General features: G+C 40.5%; 1 protein-coding gene across 3 annotated transcripts in view; it reads right to left on the reverse strand.

Moving 5' to 3' along the window:
• The window catches only part of PSD3 (pleckstrin and Sec7 domain containing 3), a 550392-nt gene that overhangs the window by 399290 nt on the left and 134303 nt on the right, over positions 1–16799 (reverse strand). For 2 of the 3 annotated variants that reach the window (XM_036838889.1, XM_036838890.1), the window contains exon 2: positions 14373–14481. The exons of the other annotated variant lie outside the window; for it this stretch is intronic. In XM_036838889.1, coding sequence (XP_036694784.1) covers positions 14373–14481 — 109 coding nt within the window. The remainder of the gene's footprint in view (positions 1–14372; positions 14482–16799) is intronic. 3 annotated transcript variants of the gene reach the window in all.

Here is a 16799-nt window from a genome sequence, read left to right on the forward strand (position 1 = left end):
ATTCAACCTGCCCAAGCAATAAGAGCAGAGGCACTTGTATCAGGCTGCAATATCATATCCCCTTGTCTGCTGTATCTTCATTATAATGACTCCAGCATCTCTGCCTGATTCTACCTATACAATAATGTTTTCCAAAGCAAATATTTACATGACTACTAGCATAACAGAAATTGCCGGTGAAATTCCACATGAGTGGACAAACATCACAGATATAGGAACCTCATAAATTCCTGAAAAACTAATAATGCACACTATTTTTTTAACAATCAAATCATGTTTTCGTACTGACATCACAATTTTAAATTCAGAGATGTCCTCTTAACTTATCTGATTGATCTTCAGTTGGGAGTGGTTCCTAAGCACTTCAGTTTCGAATGTCAGTAAAATACATCCAACTATAGTTCAAATGTATTAAAGGATCCCACAATGAATTTGTTAGTATTAAAATAGTTTACAAATAGCTCAGGTAATTACCTTTTTAAATACAGAAGTTCTTAAGCCTGTATGTGCATCATAATCATCCCCTGGGGAGCTGCCTAAAAACTGAGAGATGCTTGGGTCCCTTGCCCACAGATTCTGATTGCATAGGCCTGGAGAAAGTGGGCCCAAGAATCTTTTTTATTTTAAAAGGTCTACAGGTGGTTCTCATGCTGGCAGGGGCAGATCCAGTTTTGTGGCTCCTGAAACTTACAAAATTTGGGATGCTCTCTTTAAGCGAAAGAAGAAAAAATTGCTAGGCCTCAGAAGGCCTTGGAAAGGTCCCAGGCATACTTCATGATATATCCACCTTTGGATGCTAGTCAGGGTTGCAAAGCAGGACACAATGAGAATCATTACTGGAAACATGTCAAAATAACAAGCCATACACTAGTACGACTTTAAAGCAGAGACCTTAAGCCCGAATGCCTACAAGCTTCAGGAGGTAACACAAACGGAAAGCAGGCAAAGTAGGAGCCTGCAGCACTTGAGTTCTATCTAGGGCCAGCTGCAACACGCACACGGTGGTGCACCCCAGATTTCCCCACAGAAGCTTGAAGTCTGGATTTTTACATGAAATCCCCCAATGTTTTTTTCAGGTTAGCTCAATTTTTCATTAAAACATTGGCCAGGTCAAATAAAACATGCATGCAAGATGCCAGTATATGACCTCTCCTTTACAAAATAAAAGGGAAAAGATACCTCCTACCTAAAAATAAAAGGAAACTTAAGACTGGATAGTTGATTTAGGAATGGTGAAGGGAGGCTCTGCTAAAAGCAGACTTTCTAAAGTAGTTCTGGGAGCTCCCTGGTGGCCTAGTGGTGAGGATTCTGGTCTTTTCACTGATGTGGCCAGGGTTCAATCCCTGGTCAGGGAAATGAGACCCTGCAAGCCACGCGGCGCCGCCAATGAAAGGAAAGGGGAAAAATAAAAAAAATTTAAAAAACAGGAAAAAAGAAAGTAGTTCTTACACCTGAAAATGAAAAATTCTTCTCAGGGACCCATCTTGAGGACCCAAATTTACTCTAAAACACCCTCACGGCACTCAAAGAGTTCTGTACGTCAAGGAAAGATTAGCTCTCCAATAAAAAACACATGAAGAAGAAAATCTTAAACAAAGCCTTGATAGCTGATATGTACATTAAAAAGTTTGACCTCAATTACATTTGGTGCCACAAGTTTCTGGAGATAAAAGCTCTCTATTCTAATTGAAATGCACTGTTGCAGTGCTGTTCCAAAGTTGATCTCAAAAAAGTCAAATCCTGCTCCTCAGCTTTCAACAGCTGCTTTAAAAAAAAAAAAAAAAAGAACAGGAATTTTAGAAGTAAAAAGCATTTTTTTTAAATGGAGGGGAAATAATAATAAAAAAAAAAATAGAACATATATTTCCAGAGCTAAGGTATGACCCAAAGGGCTCACCAAGTGCACAGAAAGAACAATTAACGATGTGTCCCTCCTGATAGTTCAGAGGGCTGAGGTGAGGAGACCTCAAAAGTGTCTAGAGAGAGCAGGTCCCGCACAAGGAAGCAAGCCTCAGAGTCCCATCAGGATCAGTGGATGCCAAGGAAAGCGGGGTCGCCTTCAGAATTCTGAAGGGAACTGAGCTGGATCTAGACTCAGTTGCAGGGGAGTGAGCAATGAAGCATACAAACAAAATGGTCGTTTCCAGACATACAAAGCTTTAGGAATGTTACCAACCCCAGAACCTCTCAGGAAGTATTACTAAAGGATAGATATACTCTAGAAAAAAAAAAAGATTCCAAGAATGAGGCATGTAATCCAAGATACAGTACATCTAATCAAGAATGCAGTGAAAATTTCTGTCAAAGTCAAAGGGGAACAGCTGTACAGAGGCCTTGAAACTTACGGCACAACTGAGAACAGGTTGTCAGAAGGCTCTAAGAAAGCCTTCAAGATGAAAACAAACTGCCTGTTACAAATAATACAGTTAACCTCACTCCCTCTCCTCTCTGCTCTCCTTGACTGTATCACCCCTTGAGCAGCAGAGGTCATGGACATAGGACTCGCTTCTCTTTCACTTCAGCTCCAACTACACCACCTGGATTCTGCACTCTGTAAATGCTGATGCCAGGTTTTGAATTTTCAGAATCAATCTGTAGTAAAAGCACAAAAGATTTTGCTATCCTGTAGTTAGAGAACAGTATATAAATGCCTCCAGCCTTGTAAAAGTAAAGGTGAGACGCAAGGAGGCCGAGTCAGGGGAAGGAAAGCTAGGTGGGCTGCAGGGGTGCTGCATTCTCATCTTACACAAGAGTGTCCTGAGATTTAACAACCATAATGTAACCAAATAAAAAACTAAAAGTAAGAATACAACCTGTGGACCCGGCGTGGGGGGGCGGTGAAAGTGAGCCAAATTCCTCATTTTTATTATAGAACACTTTTTTTGAATAAGTAAGAAATACAGGTGCAAGCATATTATCTATAAGGCAACTACCATTAAAGCTTAAAAAAAAAAGCAAAAGTAGAAGGAAAAAGAGTAGAAGAAAACAGCAACAGTCAAAAGTCATTGTCACTAGGGGAAGAAAGCGAGGAGGGGGACCCGCACATGGGCTGTGCATACTTTAGTAACGGTTATATTTCTCAGATTATACACTCATATTATTTTGATAATAAAAACTTAAAATTCATATTTAAAATAAAAAATAAATGCCTACATCTGGGGGAATAAAACCTAACCAGTGCATTTTCCCCTATTAAATGCGGTGCGGTGCTTTGTCTCAGACAGTAATATGAGGAAGAGGAGGTGACACCTGTACCATAGAGGAGACTTGGAGTTGGAACAATCTTTGTTAAGCAATTTGTCAAACCAGGATTTTAGTTTTGTTCAACACTCCACCCCGAGACCTAGAACAATGCCTGGCAAAGAGTAACCGCCTGTATGTTTACAGAATAACAAAGAAACGTGCCTTTGGGGGATGGAACAGACAAACAGAAAAAAATCGGAAGTAAGCTTTGCCAAGATGAGAACATATTGCTTGGAATTACGAATGCTCGTTTTTTTCCTTCTTTTCACTTTTCTGCAGATAACATTTGAAAAGCAGGAAAAAAAAAAAAAAAAGCAGGGATCAGAAAAAAGTTCATCAGCCCCCAGCAAAAGTAAAATTAACCCAACCATTGTGCTTTTCTAAATTTCCCTATTTATATTTTTCATTTTCTATAAGTTATTTTTTTGTTCATGTATGCATGTTCTCTACTTCATACTTTCCTCTTTTATCATAATGGTTCCCTCTTTTATCTTTTAAACAAACCTATTATAGTTTCAGAATATTCTACTATCTCTGGCTCTGTGGGTCTTGATTTCCCTGCTTGCTGTGTATGCTGACCTTCCCTCCCATGGAAGCTCCTTCCTTTTTGCAGTTTATACCACTTTATTGTGAGCTTGTCCATTTTAGGGTCACTGATTTATTCATTAATATGAGAGTCTTCTATGTCCTGGGCTGTGAAAGGGCCCCTCTGGGCGGTTTTGCATGTACTTCAGCAGTAACTTGTGGCGTTTCACCAGCCCAGCACGTTTGTGTCAGTTTCCAGGTGTCACGAGACAATACACTTGGACGTCTACCCCATCTGGGTTGCAGGCTGGGGCTTTAATTCCACACGAGTGACTCTGCCCATCAGAGCTCTGGAAAACCAGTTCATCAACCACCAACCCCCCACCTCTTCCCTGGCCTCCACCTGACTTGAAAGCATCTACACTACATGCCCTTGGACAATTTCTTCAATACTGCTGAAGCTTATTTCCTTACCTACTTATCTCAAAGTTTAAAAATCAGTAGAGAAGGTAGGAGTGAGATTCTGTAAACTTCCGAGAGCTAATACGAGAAGTCAGTTCCCCTTCTCAGGATACCACGGGCCCTTCGCTCCCTCACACGCTTCCACAAGTCACGTGTCCTTCCCACAAGCCAAGGAACAGTCTCACTCTTCTTCAAAGACTTTCTCAAGCATTTCTTCCCTCTGGATTTTCCCCCCAAAGACATACCAACCTCAGCCATCTGATATTGCCTTAGGGACACTTCAAAGAATGTACTTCCCCAAAATGAAGCTTCCTCCTGTTAGAGTAGACGCCATCTGACTAGCTGAGAGAAGCCAGCAGCCTCAGTGCAACAGCCAGGAGAGAAAACGAGGGGCAAGGGGTAAGTCTGGGAGGTGTTGCTTCACAGGTGGCCCCAGGTGGGCTCCTGTGGCACCTCTTTTTTATCTCTTTGTAGTTCAATGCAGCTCCACAAATATTCCAACGGCTGATCAGAATGGAAGAGGGGAACCTCTGGTAACCCGCCTCCCCGCTCCTCATTAAGTCACAGCACAATTGATGCCACACTAGCTCAAAGCTTCTCAGCAATTACCAACTACGGACTTAGAGAGAAGCAAGGTCACCTCTTTCACTATATTGATGAACAGATCACAGAATCCAGATCTTAATTCCCAGTCAAGGGACTCTTTCCTCTGTTCTCATGTTCTCCCATACCCCATCCAACACCCCCAAACTCTGTCACAGATTCAAAACCCCTGCAATAAGCAACACTTTGCAAACCATCTTGAATTGTCTTCCCTAGAACCTCCCAGCCGCAGCCCATGTTAAGTCCCCACTGAGTGGCAAAGCCTAAGCCTCCTGTCCCTAGAGCAGCGACACTTTCCTTGGGCGTAACTGGGGTCATGAGTCAACTGACCTCCACTGATTTGGCTGCATTACTAAGAGGCTACCACCTGAATATTACTGGGGACGCATTCAAAACGCAATGTCAGCATTTCCGTTTCTCCAGCAGGCTGTTTCTGGAGCACTTAGACAGTTTCAGTCACGTATTTAATCCACTTGGAAAAACAAAAACAAGTGGAAAGAGGTATGCCTATCAATTAAATTCAAATAAAAACACTGTCCTAGTCTCTCTACTACCTTTCTCTATGGTCTTCTGAGTTTGGGCAGTGTTTTGACGATAGATGAATGGTCAGTATAAAGAAACTTCAAGAGTATTTTTGAAATGATAAAAATGTGCCATCATTTCTTTGTAAAGATTTAAAAAAAAAAAGTACTTTCCAAAAATCAATATAAACTTGCATCTTACACCCCTCTTATGATAAGCAACAACTTCTGTTGCCCCTTCCAATTTCCAGATCAACCCATCTTGATTTATCTCTCTAAAATGGTACCTGGAGAAATACAGTTACTCCAGGCTGGAGCGTTAGAAAAACAACAAGAACGGTGGAGTCAAGATGGTGGAGTAGGAAGACAGAGTTCGCATCTCCTCACAAAAAGGGCACCAACTAGGCACTGGTGGGGGACCTTGGACCCCTAAGAGGATGGGAGAAATCCCCACTTGACCAGGTAGGACGTGGGAGGGAAGGAGGGGGGGAAGAAAAGTGGAGGTGGGACGGGACTGGCACCCCTGGGGGGGAGCTGGGGGAGGGGAGAGGTTCCCATGCTCGGAGGCACCCACTCATAGCAAGAGGATCAGCAGGGAAGGAGAGGGACCTTCACGGAATCAGGGGACTGGAGGGTAACGCAGCCAGCACCTCCCCCAGCCCCTCGGGCCCCCATGAGCCTGCTGGGACCCCGGGCCTGAACCCCTGCCCCCGCCAAGGCCTCTCCTGGTGGCACAGTTCCTGGGCCTGAATTCCTCCCCCCCACCAAGGCCTCTTCCAGCTGCACGAGTCCTGGGCCTGAGCCCCCAACACAAGGCCTCTTCTGGCTGCATGAGTTGCGGACCTGAGTGGCCCCGGCCAAAGCCTCTGCCGACTGCGTGGATCCCAGGTCTGAGGCCCACCCCGACAAAGCCTCCTCTGGCCATGTGGGTCCAGGTGGGCCAAACGCTGCCCCCCTCCAAGGCCTCCTCCAGCCCCTGTGGGTGTGCCTGTGAACACCTGTGCCCCAGCTGGCCTGCATGGGCACATGTGCTCCAGGCCAGCTCCAGGAACAGATGCTGGTGAGAGGAGCACACGCAGACGTAGGGCTGACGTAGTGAGTCCAGAGACCTACCTAGAGGTCTTGGAGAGCCCACTGGGGAGGTGGGGGTTGGCTGTAGTTCACAATCGGGAGAAGGACACTGATAGAGGAGGCACCAGGGAATATTTTATTTTTTTACTTTTTTTATCTCTTATTTTTTTTCTTTATTTTCTTTTTTCTTTTTTTTTTGCTTTTGCTGTTGTGGTTCTGTTTTGTTGTTTCATTTTTATTATTTTTTCCAATATATTTTTAATTTTTCTAATTCTATTTTTTATTTTTTGTTATTGTTCTGCTCTTTTCTGTTTGTTGTTGTGTTTTTGTTTTTTTTTTTTTTTTTGCTGCACTGTACAGCTTACAGGGTCTTGGTTCTCAGGCCAGGCATCTGGCCTGAGCTCCTGTGGTGGGAGCACCAAGTCTAAGCCAGTGTACTAACAGAGAACTTCAGGTCCCAGGGAATATTAATCAGTGTGAGGTCTCCCAGAGGTCCTCATCTCGGCACCAAGACCCAGCTCCACACAACTGCCTGCAAACTCCAGTGCTGGACACCTCAAGCCAAACAACCAGCAAGACAGGAAAACAGCCCCACCAATCAAAAGAAAAATAAGATGACAAAAAAATATGTTACAGCCAAAGAAGCAAGGTAAAAACCTACAAGACCAAATAAATGAAGAGGAAATAGGCAACCTACCTGAAAAAGAATTCACAGTAATGATAGTAAAGATGATCCAAAATCTCAAAAATAGAATGGAGGCACGGATCAAGAAAATACAAGAAATGTTTAACAAGGACGTAGAAGAACTAAAGAACAAACAATGATGAACAAAACAGTAACTAAAATGAAAAATGTACTACACGGAATCAATAGCAGAATAACTGAGGGAGAAGAACGAATAAGTGAGCTGGAAGATAGAATGGTGGAAATAACTGCCGAGGAGCAGAATAAAGAAAAAAGAATGAAAAGAAATGAGGACATTCTCACAGACATCCGGGACAACATTAAACACACCAACATTCGAATTATAGGGGTCCCAGAAGAAGAAGAGAAAGAGAAAGGGTCTGAAAAAATATTTGATGAGATTATAGTCAAAAACTTCCCTAACATGGGAAATAGTCACCCAAGTCAAGGAAGTGCAGAGAGTCCCATACGTGATAAGCCCTAGGGGAAACACGGCGAGACACATATTAATCAAACTAACAAAAATTAAATTCAAAGAAAAAATATTAAAAGCTGCAAGGGAAAAACAAAAAATAACATATAAAGGAATCCCCATAAGGTTATCAGCTGATTTTTCAGTAGAAACTCTGCAGGCTAGAAGGCAGTGGCAGGATATACCTAAAGTGATGAAAGACAAGAACCTACAGCCAAGATTACTCTACCCAGCAAGGATCTCATTCAGATTTGACAGAGAAATCCAAAGCTTTACAGACAAGGAAAAGCTAAGAGAATTCAGCACCACCAAACCAGCTTTACAACAAATGCTAAAGGAACTTCTCTAGGCAGGAAACACAAGAAAAGAAAAAGACCTACAAAAACAAACCCAAAACAATAAAGAAAATGGTAATAGTAACATAGATATCGATAATTACATTAAATGTAAATGGATTAAATGCTCCAATCAAAAGATACAGATTGGCTGAATGAATACAAAAACAAGACCCATATATACAAGACAGTATATATGCTGTCTATAAGAGACCCACTTCAGACCTAGAGACACATACACAGACTGAAACTGAGAAGACGGAAAAAGATATTCCATGCAAATGGAAATCAAGAGAAAGCTGGAGTACCAATACTCATATCAGATAAAATAGACTTTAAAATAAAGAATGTTTTACAAGAGACAAGGAAGAACACTACATAATGATCAAGGGATCAATCCAAGAAGAAGACATAATAATTATAAATATTTATGCACCCAACATAGGAGTGCCTCAATACATAAGGCTTAAAAGGGGAAATTGACAGTAACACAGTAATAGTGGGGGACTTTTAACCCCCCACTTACACCAATGAATAGATCATCCAGACAGAAATTCAACAAGGAAACACAAGCTTTAAATGACACAACAGACCAGACAGACTTAATTGATATTTATAGGACGTTCCATCCGAAAGCAGCAGAGTACACTTTCTTCTCAAGTGCATACAGAATATTCTCCAGGATAGATCACATCTTGGGTCACAAATCAAGCCTCAGTAAATTTAAGAAAACTGAAATCATATCAAGCATCTTTTCCGACCACAAAGCTATGAGATTAGAAATCAATTACAGGGACTTCCCTGGTGACGCAGTGATTAAGAATCCACCTGCCAATGCAGGGGTCATGGGTTTGATGCCTGATCCAGGAAGATCCCACTTGCCGCAGAGTAATTAAGCCTGTCTGCCACAGCTACTGAGCCTGCGCTCTAGAGCCGGCGAGCCACAACTACTGAGCCCATGTGCCACAACTACTGAAGTCCACGAGCCTAGAACCTGTGCTCCACAATAAGAGAAGGCACTGCAATGAGACACCCGTGCAGAGTAGCTCGCAACAAAGAGTAGCTCCCGCTCACTGCATCAAGAGAAAGCCCACATGCAGCAATGAAGACCCAGCGCAACCAAAAATAAATAAATAAATAAATAGATAATTTTTTTTTTTAAAAAGAAATCAATTACAGGGAAAAACTGTAAAAAACACAAACACATGGAGTCTAAACAAATGTTACTAACGAAGAGATCACTGAAGAAATCAAAGAGGAAATAAAACAACACACAGAAACAAATGACAACGACAACACGATGACCCAAAACCTATGGGATGCAGCAAAAGCAGTTCTAAGAGGGAACTTTATAGCAATTCAATCTCACCTCAAGAAACAAGAAGAATCTCAAATAAACAATCTAACCTAACACCTAAAGCAACTAGAGAAAGAAGAACAAAGAAAACCCAAAATTAGTAGAAGGAAAGAAATAAGGATCAGAGCAGAAATAAATGAAATAGAAATGAAGAAAACAATACCAAATATCAATAAAACTAAACTGGTTCTTTGAGAAGATACACAAAACTGATAAACCTTTAGCCAGACTCATCAAGTAGAAAAAGGAGGACTCAAATCCATAAAATTAGAAATGAAAAAGGAGAAACTACAAATGACACCGCAGAAATACAAAGGATCATAACAGACTACTACAAACAACTATATGCCAATAAAATGGACAACCTGGAAGAAATGAAAAAATTCTTGGACAGGTACAACTTCTAAGACTGAACCAGGAAGAAATAGAAAATATAAACAGACCAATCACAAGTAATGAAATTGAAACTGTAATTTAAAATCTTCCAAGAAACAAAAGTCCAGGACCAGGTGGCTTCACAGGTGAATTCTATCAAACATTTAGAGAAGAGCTAACACCCATCCTTCTCAAATTCTTCCCAAAATTTGCAGAGGGAGGAACACTCCTAAACTTGGTTCTACGAGACCACCATCACCCTGCTACCAAAACCAGACAAAGATATCACAAAAAATGAAAATTACACACCAATATCAGATAAACATAGATGCCAAAATCCTCAAAAAATTACTAGCAAACAGAATCCAACAACACATTAAAGGATCATATACCACGATCAAGTGGGATTTATCCTAGGAATGCAAGGATTGAAAGGATTCTTCAATATAAGCAAATCAATCAATGTGATACACCATATTAACAAATTAAAGAAAAAAAACCACATGATCACCTCAATAGATGCAGAAAAAAGCTTTAAGACAAAATTCAACACCCATTTATGATAAAAACTCTCCAGAAGTGGGCACAGAGGGAACCTACTTCAACATAATAAAGGCCATATACGACAAACCCATAGCAAATATCAATCTCAATGGTGAAAAACTGAGAGCATTTCCTCTAAGATCAGGAACAAGGATGTCCACTCTCACCACTATTATTTAACATAGTTTTGGAAGTCCTAGCCACAGCAATCAGAGAAGAAAAAGAAATAAAAGGAATACAAATTGGAAAAGAAGAAGTAAAACTCTCACTGTTTGCAGATGACATGATACTATACAGAGAAAATCCTATAGATGCCACCAGAAAACTACTGGAGCTAATCAATTAATGTTGAAGGATACAAATTTAATGCACAAAAATCTCTTGCAGTCCTATACACTAACAACAAAAAATCAGTAAGAAAACAATCCCGTCTACCATGGCAACAAAAAGAATAAAATACCTAAGAATAAACCTACCTAGGGAGACAAAAGACCTGTATGCAGAAAACTATAAGACACTGATGAAAGAAATTAAAGGTGATACAAACAGATGGAGAGATATACCATGTTCTTGGATTGGAAGAATCAATATTGTGAAAATGACTATACTACCCAAAGCAATCTACAGATTCAATGCAATCCCTATCAAATTACCAATGGCATTTTTCATAGAATTAGAACAAAAGATTTTACAATTTGTGTGGAAACACAAAAGACTCCAAACAGCCAAGCAATCTTGAGAAAGAAAAACAGAGCTAGAGGAATCAGGCTCCCTGACTTCAGACTATACGACAAAGCTACAGTAATCAAGACAGTACTGGCACAAAAACGGAAATATAGATCAATGGGACAGGATAGAAAGCCCAGAGATAAACCCACACACCTACGGTCAACTAATCTATGACAAAGGAGGCAAAGATAGACAATGGAGAAAAGACAGTCTCTTCAATAAGTGGTGCTGGGAAAGCTGGACAGCTACATGTAAAAGAATGAAATTAGAACACTTCCTAACACCATACACAAAAATAAACTCAAAATGGATTAAAGACCTAAATGTAAGGCCAGACACTATAAAACTCTTAGAGGAAAACATAGGCAGAACACCCTTTGACATAAATCACAGCAGGATCTTTTTTGACCCACCTCCTAGAGTAATGAAAATAAAAACAAAAATAAACAAATGGGACCTAATTAAACTTAAAAGCTTTTGTACAGCAAAGAAGACCATAAACGAGGTGAAAAAGACAACCCTTAGAATGGGAGAAAATATTTGCAAACAAAGCAACTGACAAGGGATTAATCTCCAAAATATACCAACAGCTCCTGCAGCTCAATATCAAAAAAACAAACAACTCAATCAAAAAATGGGCAGAAGACCTAAAGAGACATTTCTCAAAAAAGACATACAGATGGCCAAGAGGCATGTGAAAAGATGCTCAACACTGCTAATTATTAGCAATTATTATTAGCAATTATTAGAGAAATGCAAATCAAAACTACAGTGAGGTATCACCTCACACGGGTCAGAATGGCCATCATCAAAAAATCTACAAAGAATAAATGCTGGAGGGGGTGTGCAGAAAAGGAACCCTCTTGCACTGTTGGTGGGAATGTAAATTGATACAGCCACTATGGAGAACAGTATGGAGGTTCCTTAAAAAACTAAAAATAGAATTACCATATGACCCAGCAATCCCACTATTGGGCATATACCCTGAGAAAACCATAATTCAGAAAGACACATGCACCCCAATATTCATTGCAGCACTATTTACAATACTCAGGTCATGGAAGCAACCTAAATGTCCATCGACAGACGAATGGATATAGAAGATGTGGTACATATATACAATGGAATATTACTCAGTCATAAAAAGGAATGAAACTGAGTCATTTGCAGAGACGTGGATGGACCCAGAGACTGTCATACAGAGTGAAGTAAGTCATAAAGAGAAAAACAATTATTGTATATTAACGCATACATGTGGAATCTAGAAAAATGGTACAGATGAACCTATCTGCAGGGCAGGAATAGAGACACAGACGTAGAGAACAAACGTGTGGACACAGGCGGGAGGGGTGGGGGGGTAGGGAAGTGGGGGTGGGATGAATTGGGAGATTAGGATTGACATGTATACACTAGCATGTGTAAAACAGATAGCTAGTGGGAACCTGCTGTATAGCGCAGGGAGCTCCACTTAGTGCTCTGTGCTGATCTAGATGGGTGGGATTGGGGGTTGCTGAGGGAGGTCCAAGAGGGAGGGGATATATATATACATATAGTTGATTCACTTCGTTTTACAGCAGAAACTAACACAACATTGTAAAGCAACTATACCCCAATAAAAAAATAAAAATAAAAAATAAATTAAAAACAAAAAACAAAAACAGTACCTAGCACTTCATCTCTGCATACCTAAATTAAAATGCACACTCTTCACCCTCCATGATTCTGCCCCTTTCTAAATGGTTATCTTTCTAAACCTATCTCTCACAGATATGCTTTGCAAACCAACCTGGGCAGTTTCCTCCCTGTTCTCCAAACAATTTGTATTTTCTGCCACCACACCCTTGCTCATACCCTTCCCTCAGTCTGAAATGCCCTCCCCAAAACTCGATTAATCAGAATACTAGTCATTCTTTAAGAACAGTGCAACTTTCACCTCCTCCATGAAGCCATCACCAGCACAGCTGAAAGTGATCATTCCCTCTCTCTGACCAAAGAATTAGCCCCCAGGTGGCAAGGACTGTCTTCTACTTCTTTGTACCATGACAGTGCCCAGCACAGGTGACTAGCACATAATAAGTGTTCATCAAATTGATTTGTTTAATAAATGCATGCACACTTACACACCTGCAGAATAACATCACACTAGAAATAAATAATACCAACCATTTTTACCAAGGCAAATAAGGAACAGGAGGTTTAAAATGTCATTCTGATTTGCCTCAGGTACACTTGGAAAACTACAAAACCTATGAGTAAGGTAGACCCAAACTCACCCACCAATAAGTCAAAGGACTGTGTAGACATTTGATAGTATCTCTATATAGTGAAGTAAAAATCATGTTTTATCAAAGTTAAAAACAGCTTAATTAGCACAAAATCACAAAGTTAAGGCTATGCCAAGGAGGAGTTTTACACAGTCTTGGGGTGATGACAGTCAGTACTCCCTGCGACAAAGTGAATAAATGACTAAGTGCCCCAAATCTCAACCCTAGAATGTTAGGTATTTATGCTACATAATAAAAGCAGAATGATTTTTTTAAAATAATTTAGCTGTTTTATACTTCATTAAGAGTCCCCAACTACTGAAATATCTAATAAATATTCATTATTAAGGTAAAAGGAATTATTGATATACACTGCATTCTTGCTAGCCCCAGGTATTAGGGAGCCCATTATATAATCCCATCTAACACGTAAAGCAAAATGAATAGTTAGCATTTGACTTCTTCAACTGAACAACAGCTATCAATACATTAGGTCAGATTCCCTGTCTACCCAAAACAGAAATCAGTGTCAGAAATCAGCGATGGAGTTGAGGAGAGTCAGGATTGTACTTTTTCTAAATGTCAGCTTCAAAGGTCAGGAATATGATGATGATGATGATCACAATAAATAATAACGGCAGCAAACACTTCCATAGCATTTATTACATGCCAAGTACGGTTTTGAGATCCTTACATATGTCAATCTACCTAATCCTCAAAAGATTTCTGAGACATGTATCACTATAAGCCCATTTTACAGATGAGAAAACTGAGGCAAAAATAGCTTGGACAACTTACTCAAGGTCACGCATCTCATAAGTTACAAGGCCAGAATTGACGCTCAAGAAGCCTAGCTAAAGAGCCAAGGCTCTTAACCACATTCAGTACCCTTCTCTGCCTGACTCCCAAGACTCCTATGGCCTTTATCCCCTGCTGATTGAGTACCTTTTCTCCATCCGCACCACTGCCTTCCTACCTCTGTGAAACCTGTTTGCTTTAATTATTCACTAATAATTCTACATCTTCCTAAGGTGTAGAACTCAGAAATACAGGATGTGATTCTAATAGCCTGTTTTAGGTAATTTCAAGTCACTTCTTGATTTGAAGAATTCTCAGCTTCTGAGATTTGAAATTTCAATAGCACTTCCTATCTGTTACCTGAAAGAGGAAGGTAGGGAAACACTTACTAGTATCTGGAGTTTTCTCTTCAGATCTGCCAAATAAAAATTCATATTTGGCCTTGGCAACACTCTGGGAATGTGCTGATGCACTGTTAACCCAAACAAATGTCTCTGCCTGCAAAATTAGAGCAAAACAAAGACATCATTAAAAGTACATCATAAAAAATACATCATAAAGCAAATCAACCAACAAGAGAATGGTTATGACATTTCTACTTGATAGAATGCTATACAGCCATTAAAAATGAAACATAAAAATCATAACATAAATCAGAATACAAGATGATCACAGCAAGATTACAACTATATAGAAAGATAAACATATAAACATCTATAGGGGAACATGAAAAATATGAAAAGTTTGGCTTGATTGGAGGGCAGAATTATGGTAGAATTTCTAAAAATTAAGTATATGTTATTTTGCAATAAGAAAACTGTATTTTATTTTTAGACACATCATTTTCCAAATGATTATCATTACCCACAGCCCATAGCAGGAATATTTCTGTGCATGGGTTCTGCTAAAGTATGTCAACAAAAAGTAGTCTTTCCCCAAAAGAGACCACATTTTTATTTAATCAGGAACACCATTTAGCCAAACAGGAGTACCAGGCATTTATACTTATTATCCTAAATTCAAGCATCTGTCCCAGTGTCCTTTGGAATTCCTAAATGTCCCTTATTTGAAAGAAAAACTACAAAGGTCACTGAAGTGGTTCACAACATGATTCTCAATTCCTATCACCCTTTTCCTGGCTGCTTTAGGCAACTGCCAAAAATCAGGAGTGCCTCCTTTCTCTGGCCTAGGATTAATTAAAAATAAGTAACAAGGCAGAAATTTCAAAACACAAAGAAATTTGACCGAGTCCAATCAGGGAGTCATTATTCTGCCTCTTCACTTCGAACTCAAAAATTAAAACCAGGATCCAGATATTACCACACTGGTTTCTACCATCTAATCATGAGACATCTTTCTCATGTCTGAGCAGCAACTGACCACTTTAGGAGAGAGGAGCATGAAGGGTTCTATCAGCAACCAGGCAGCTACTTCAAGGAGGGAAATTTTATGACGTCTGCTTTACCCTTTGGAGCAGAAATGATTGACAGCAGTGAGGAGGCCCATGGCTGGGTTATGAGTACCTCCATCACCCTCTGCAGACAGGTTCAGTGGGCAGGCCTCTCTTTGTTCTTGAATAACAATATCAAAGACCTTCTTGAACAATTTCAAGATAGCAATTTCTTAAAATAGCTCTACAATCACTTAATGTTCACAATGTGTAAAATTATTCTTTCTGGAAAAGGTGCACACTCCTCTTGGAGTTGCATGCTTCATAATCACAGGCTGTTAATTATCCTTTTCCCTGATGGAGAGGCAATATTCACTTGTTGATGTGTTTAGGGAGCCTCAGGCTGATAAAGGAGGAACTCGGTGCCCTAATTTAGGTAGGGGGTGGTTAGGAAAGGCTCTCTAAGGAACCAATACCTGAAGAGATGAGAAGGACGGGAGCTGAGGAAGGTCAGAAACATGCAGCTGAGCAGAGGGTCACACACAATGGCCTCAAAGTATGAAAGGACCAGGCTACCCAAATAACTGAGGGAAAGCCAACGTGGCCACAGAATAGTGGGTACACGGGCAAGTTTAGAGGCGGACCAGAGAAACAGCACAGCACAAACACTGGAAAGGAGGCAGGGGCCAAAAACACAGGCTGCAGGTCAGGGAAAGGCTTGACGGGAAGCCACCGGACGGTTCTAAACGTACGGTGGTCACTAACATTTTTAGAAGATCATTCACAGACACTTTAAAAAAATCATACGGTTCTTATAGGGGAAACTGATTGGAGTAAGTCAAGAGGAAGGAGAGACACCAGTCAGAAGTGCCAATGAGAATGCATGAAAGTTTCAAGTAGGATGATGGCAATGGAAACAGACAGAAGTAGATAAATGTGAAATATACCTGTAGGGAGACTCTACATAAATTTTCTGACAAACTGGGTTTAAGGAATAAGGGAAAGGAAGAAATCAAGCATAACTGTAATGGATAACATTTACTAACCACTTAACTCCAGGCCAGGCTGTTCCAGTGCAATACCTGGGATGTCTCATGTAATACTCAGAACAGTCCTATGAGGTGGGCACTGCTGCCATCCCAGTCTCACAGGCAGAGAAAGGGAGGCTTGTCACTTGTCCAAGGTGACACAGCTAGTAAACCGTGGACCCCAGATTCAGATCCTGAATCCAGAACCCATGGCCCAGAGAATGATCCCAGGAATCTGGTTTGAGCAGCTGGGTGGTATGTTGAGATGGGGGAGACTAGAGAAGAAACACTGTCATTAGATTACATTTGGGCCTGAGGTGACCTCAGGAAAACAATAGAGAAGAAGATTTTAAAGGAAAACTCCATTACTTGGGAAAAGAATCTGAAAAAGACTGGAT

Source organism: Balaenoptera musculus, chromosome 21, assembly GCF_009873245.2.
Source record: "Balaenoptera musculus isolate JJ_BM4_2016_0621 chromosome 21, mBalMus1.pri.v3, whole genome shotgun sequence".
NCBI lineage: Eukaryota > Metazoa > Chordata > Mammalia > Artiodactyla > Balaenopteridae > Balaenoptera > Balaenoptera musculus.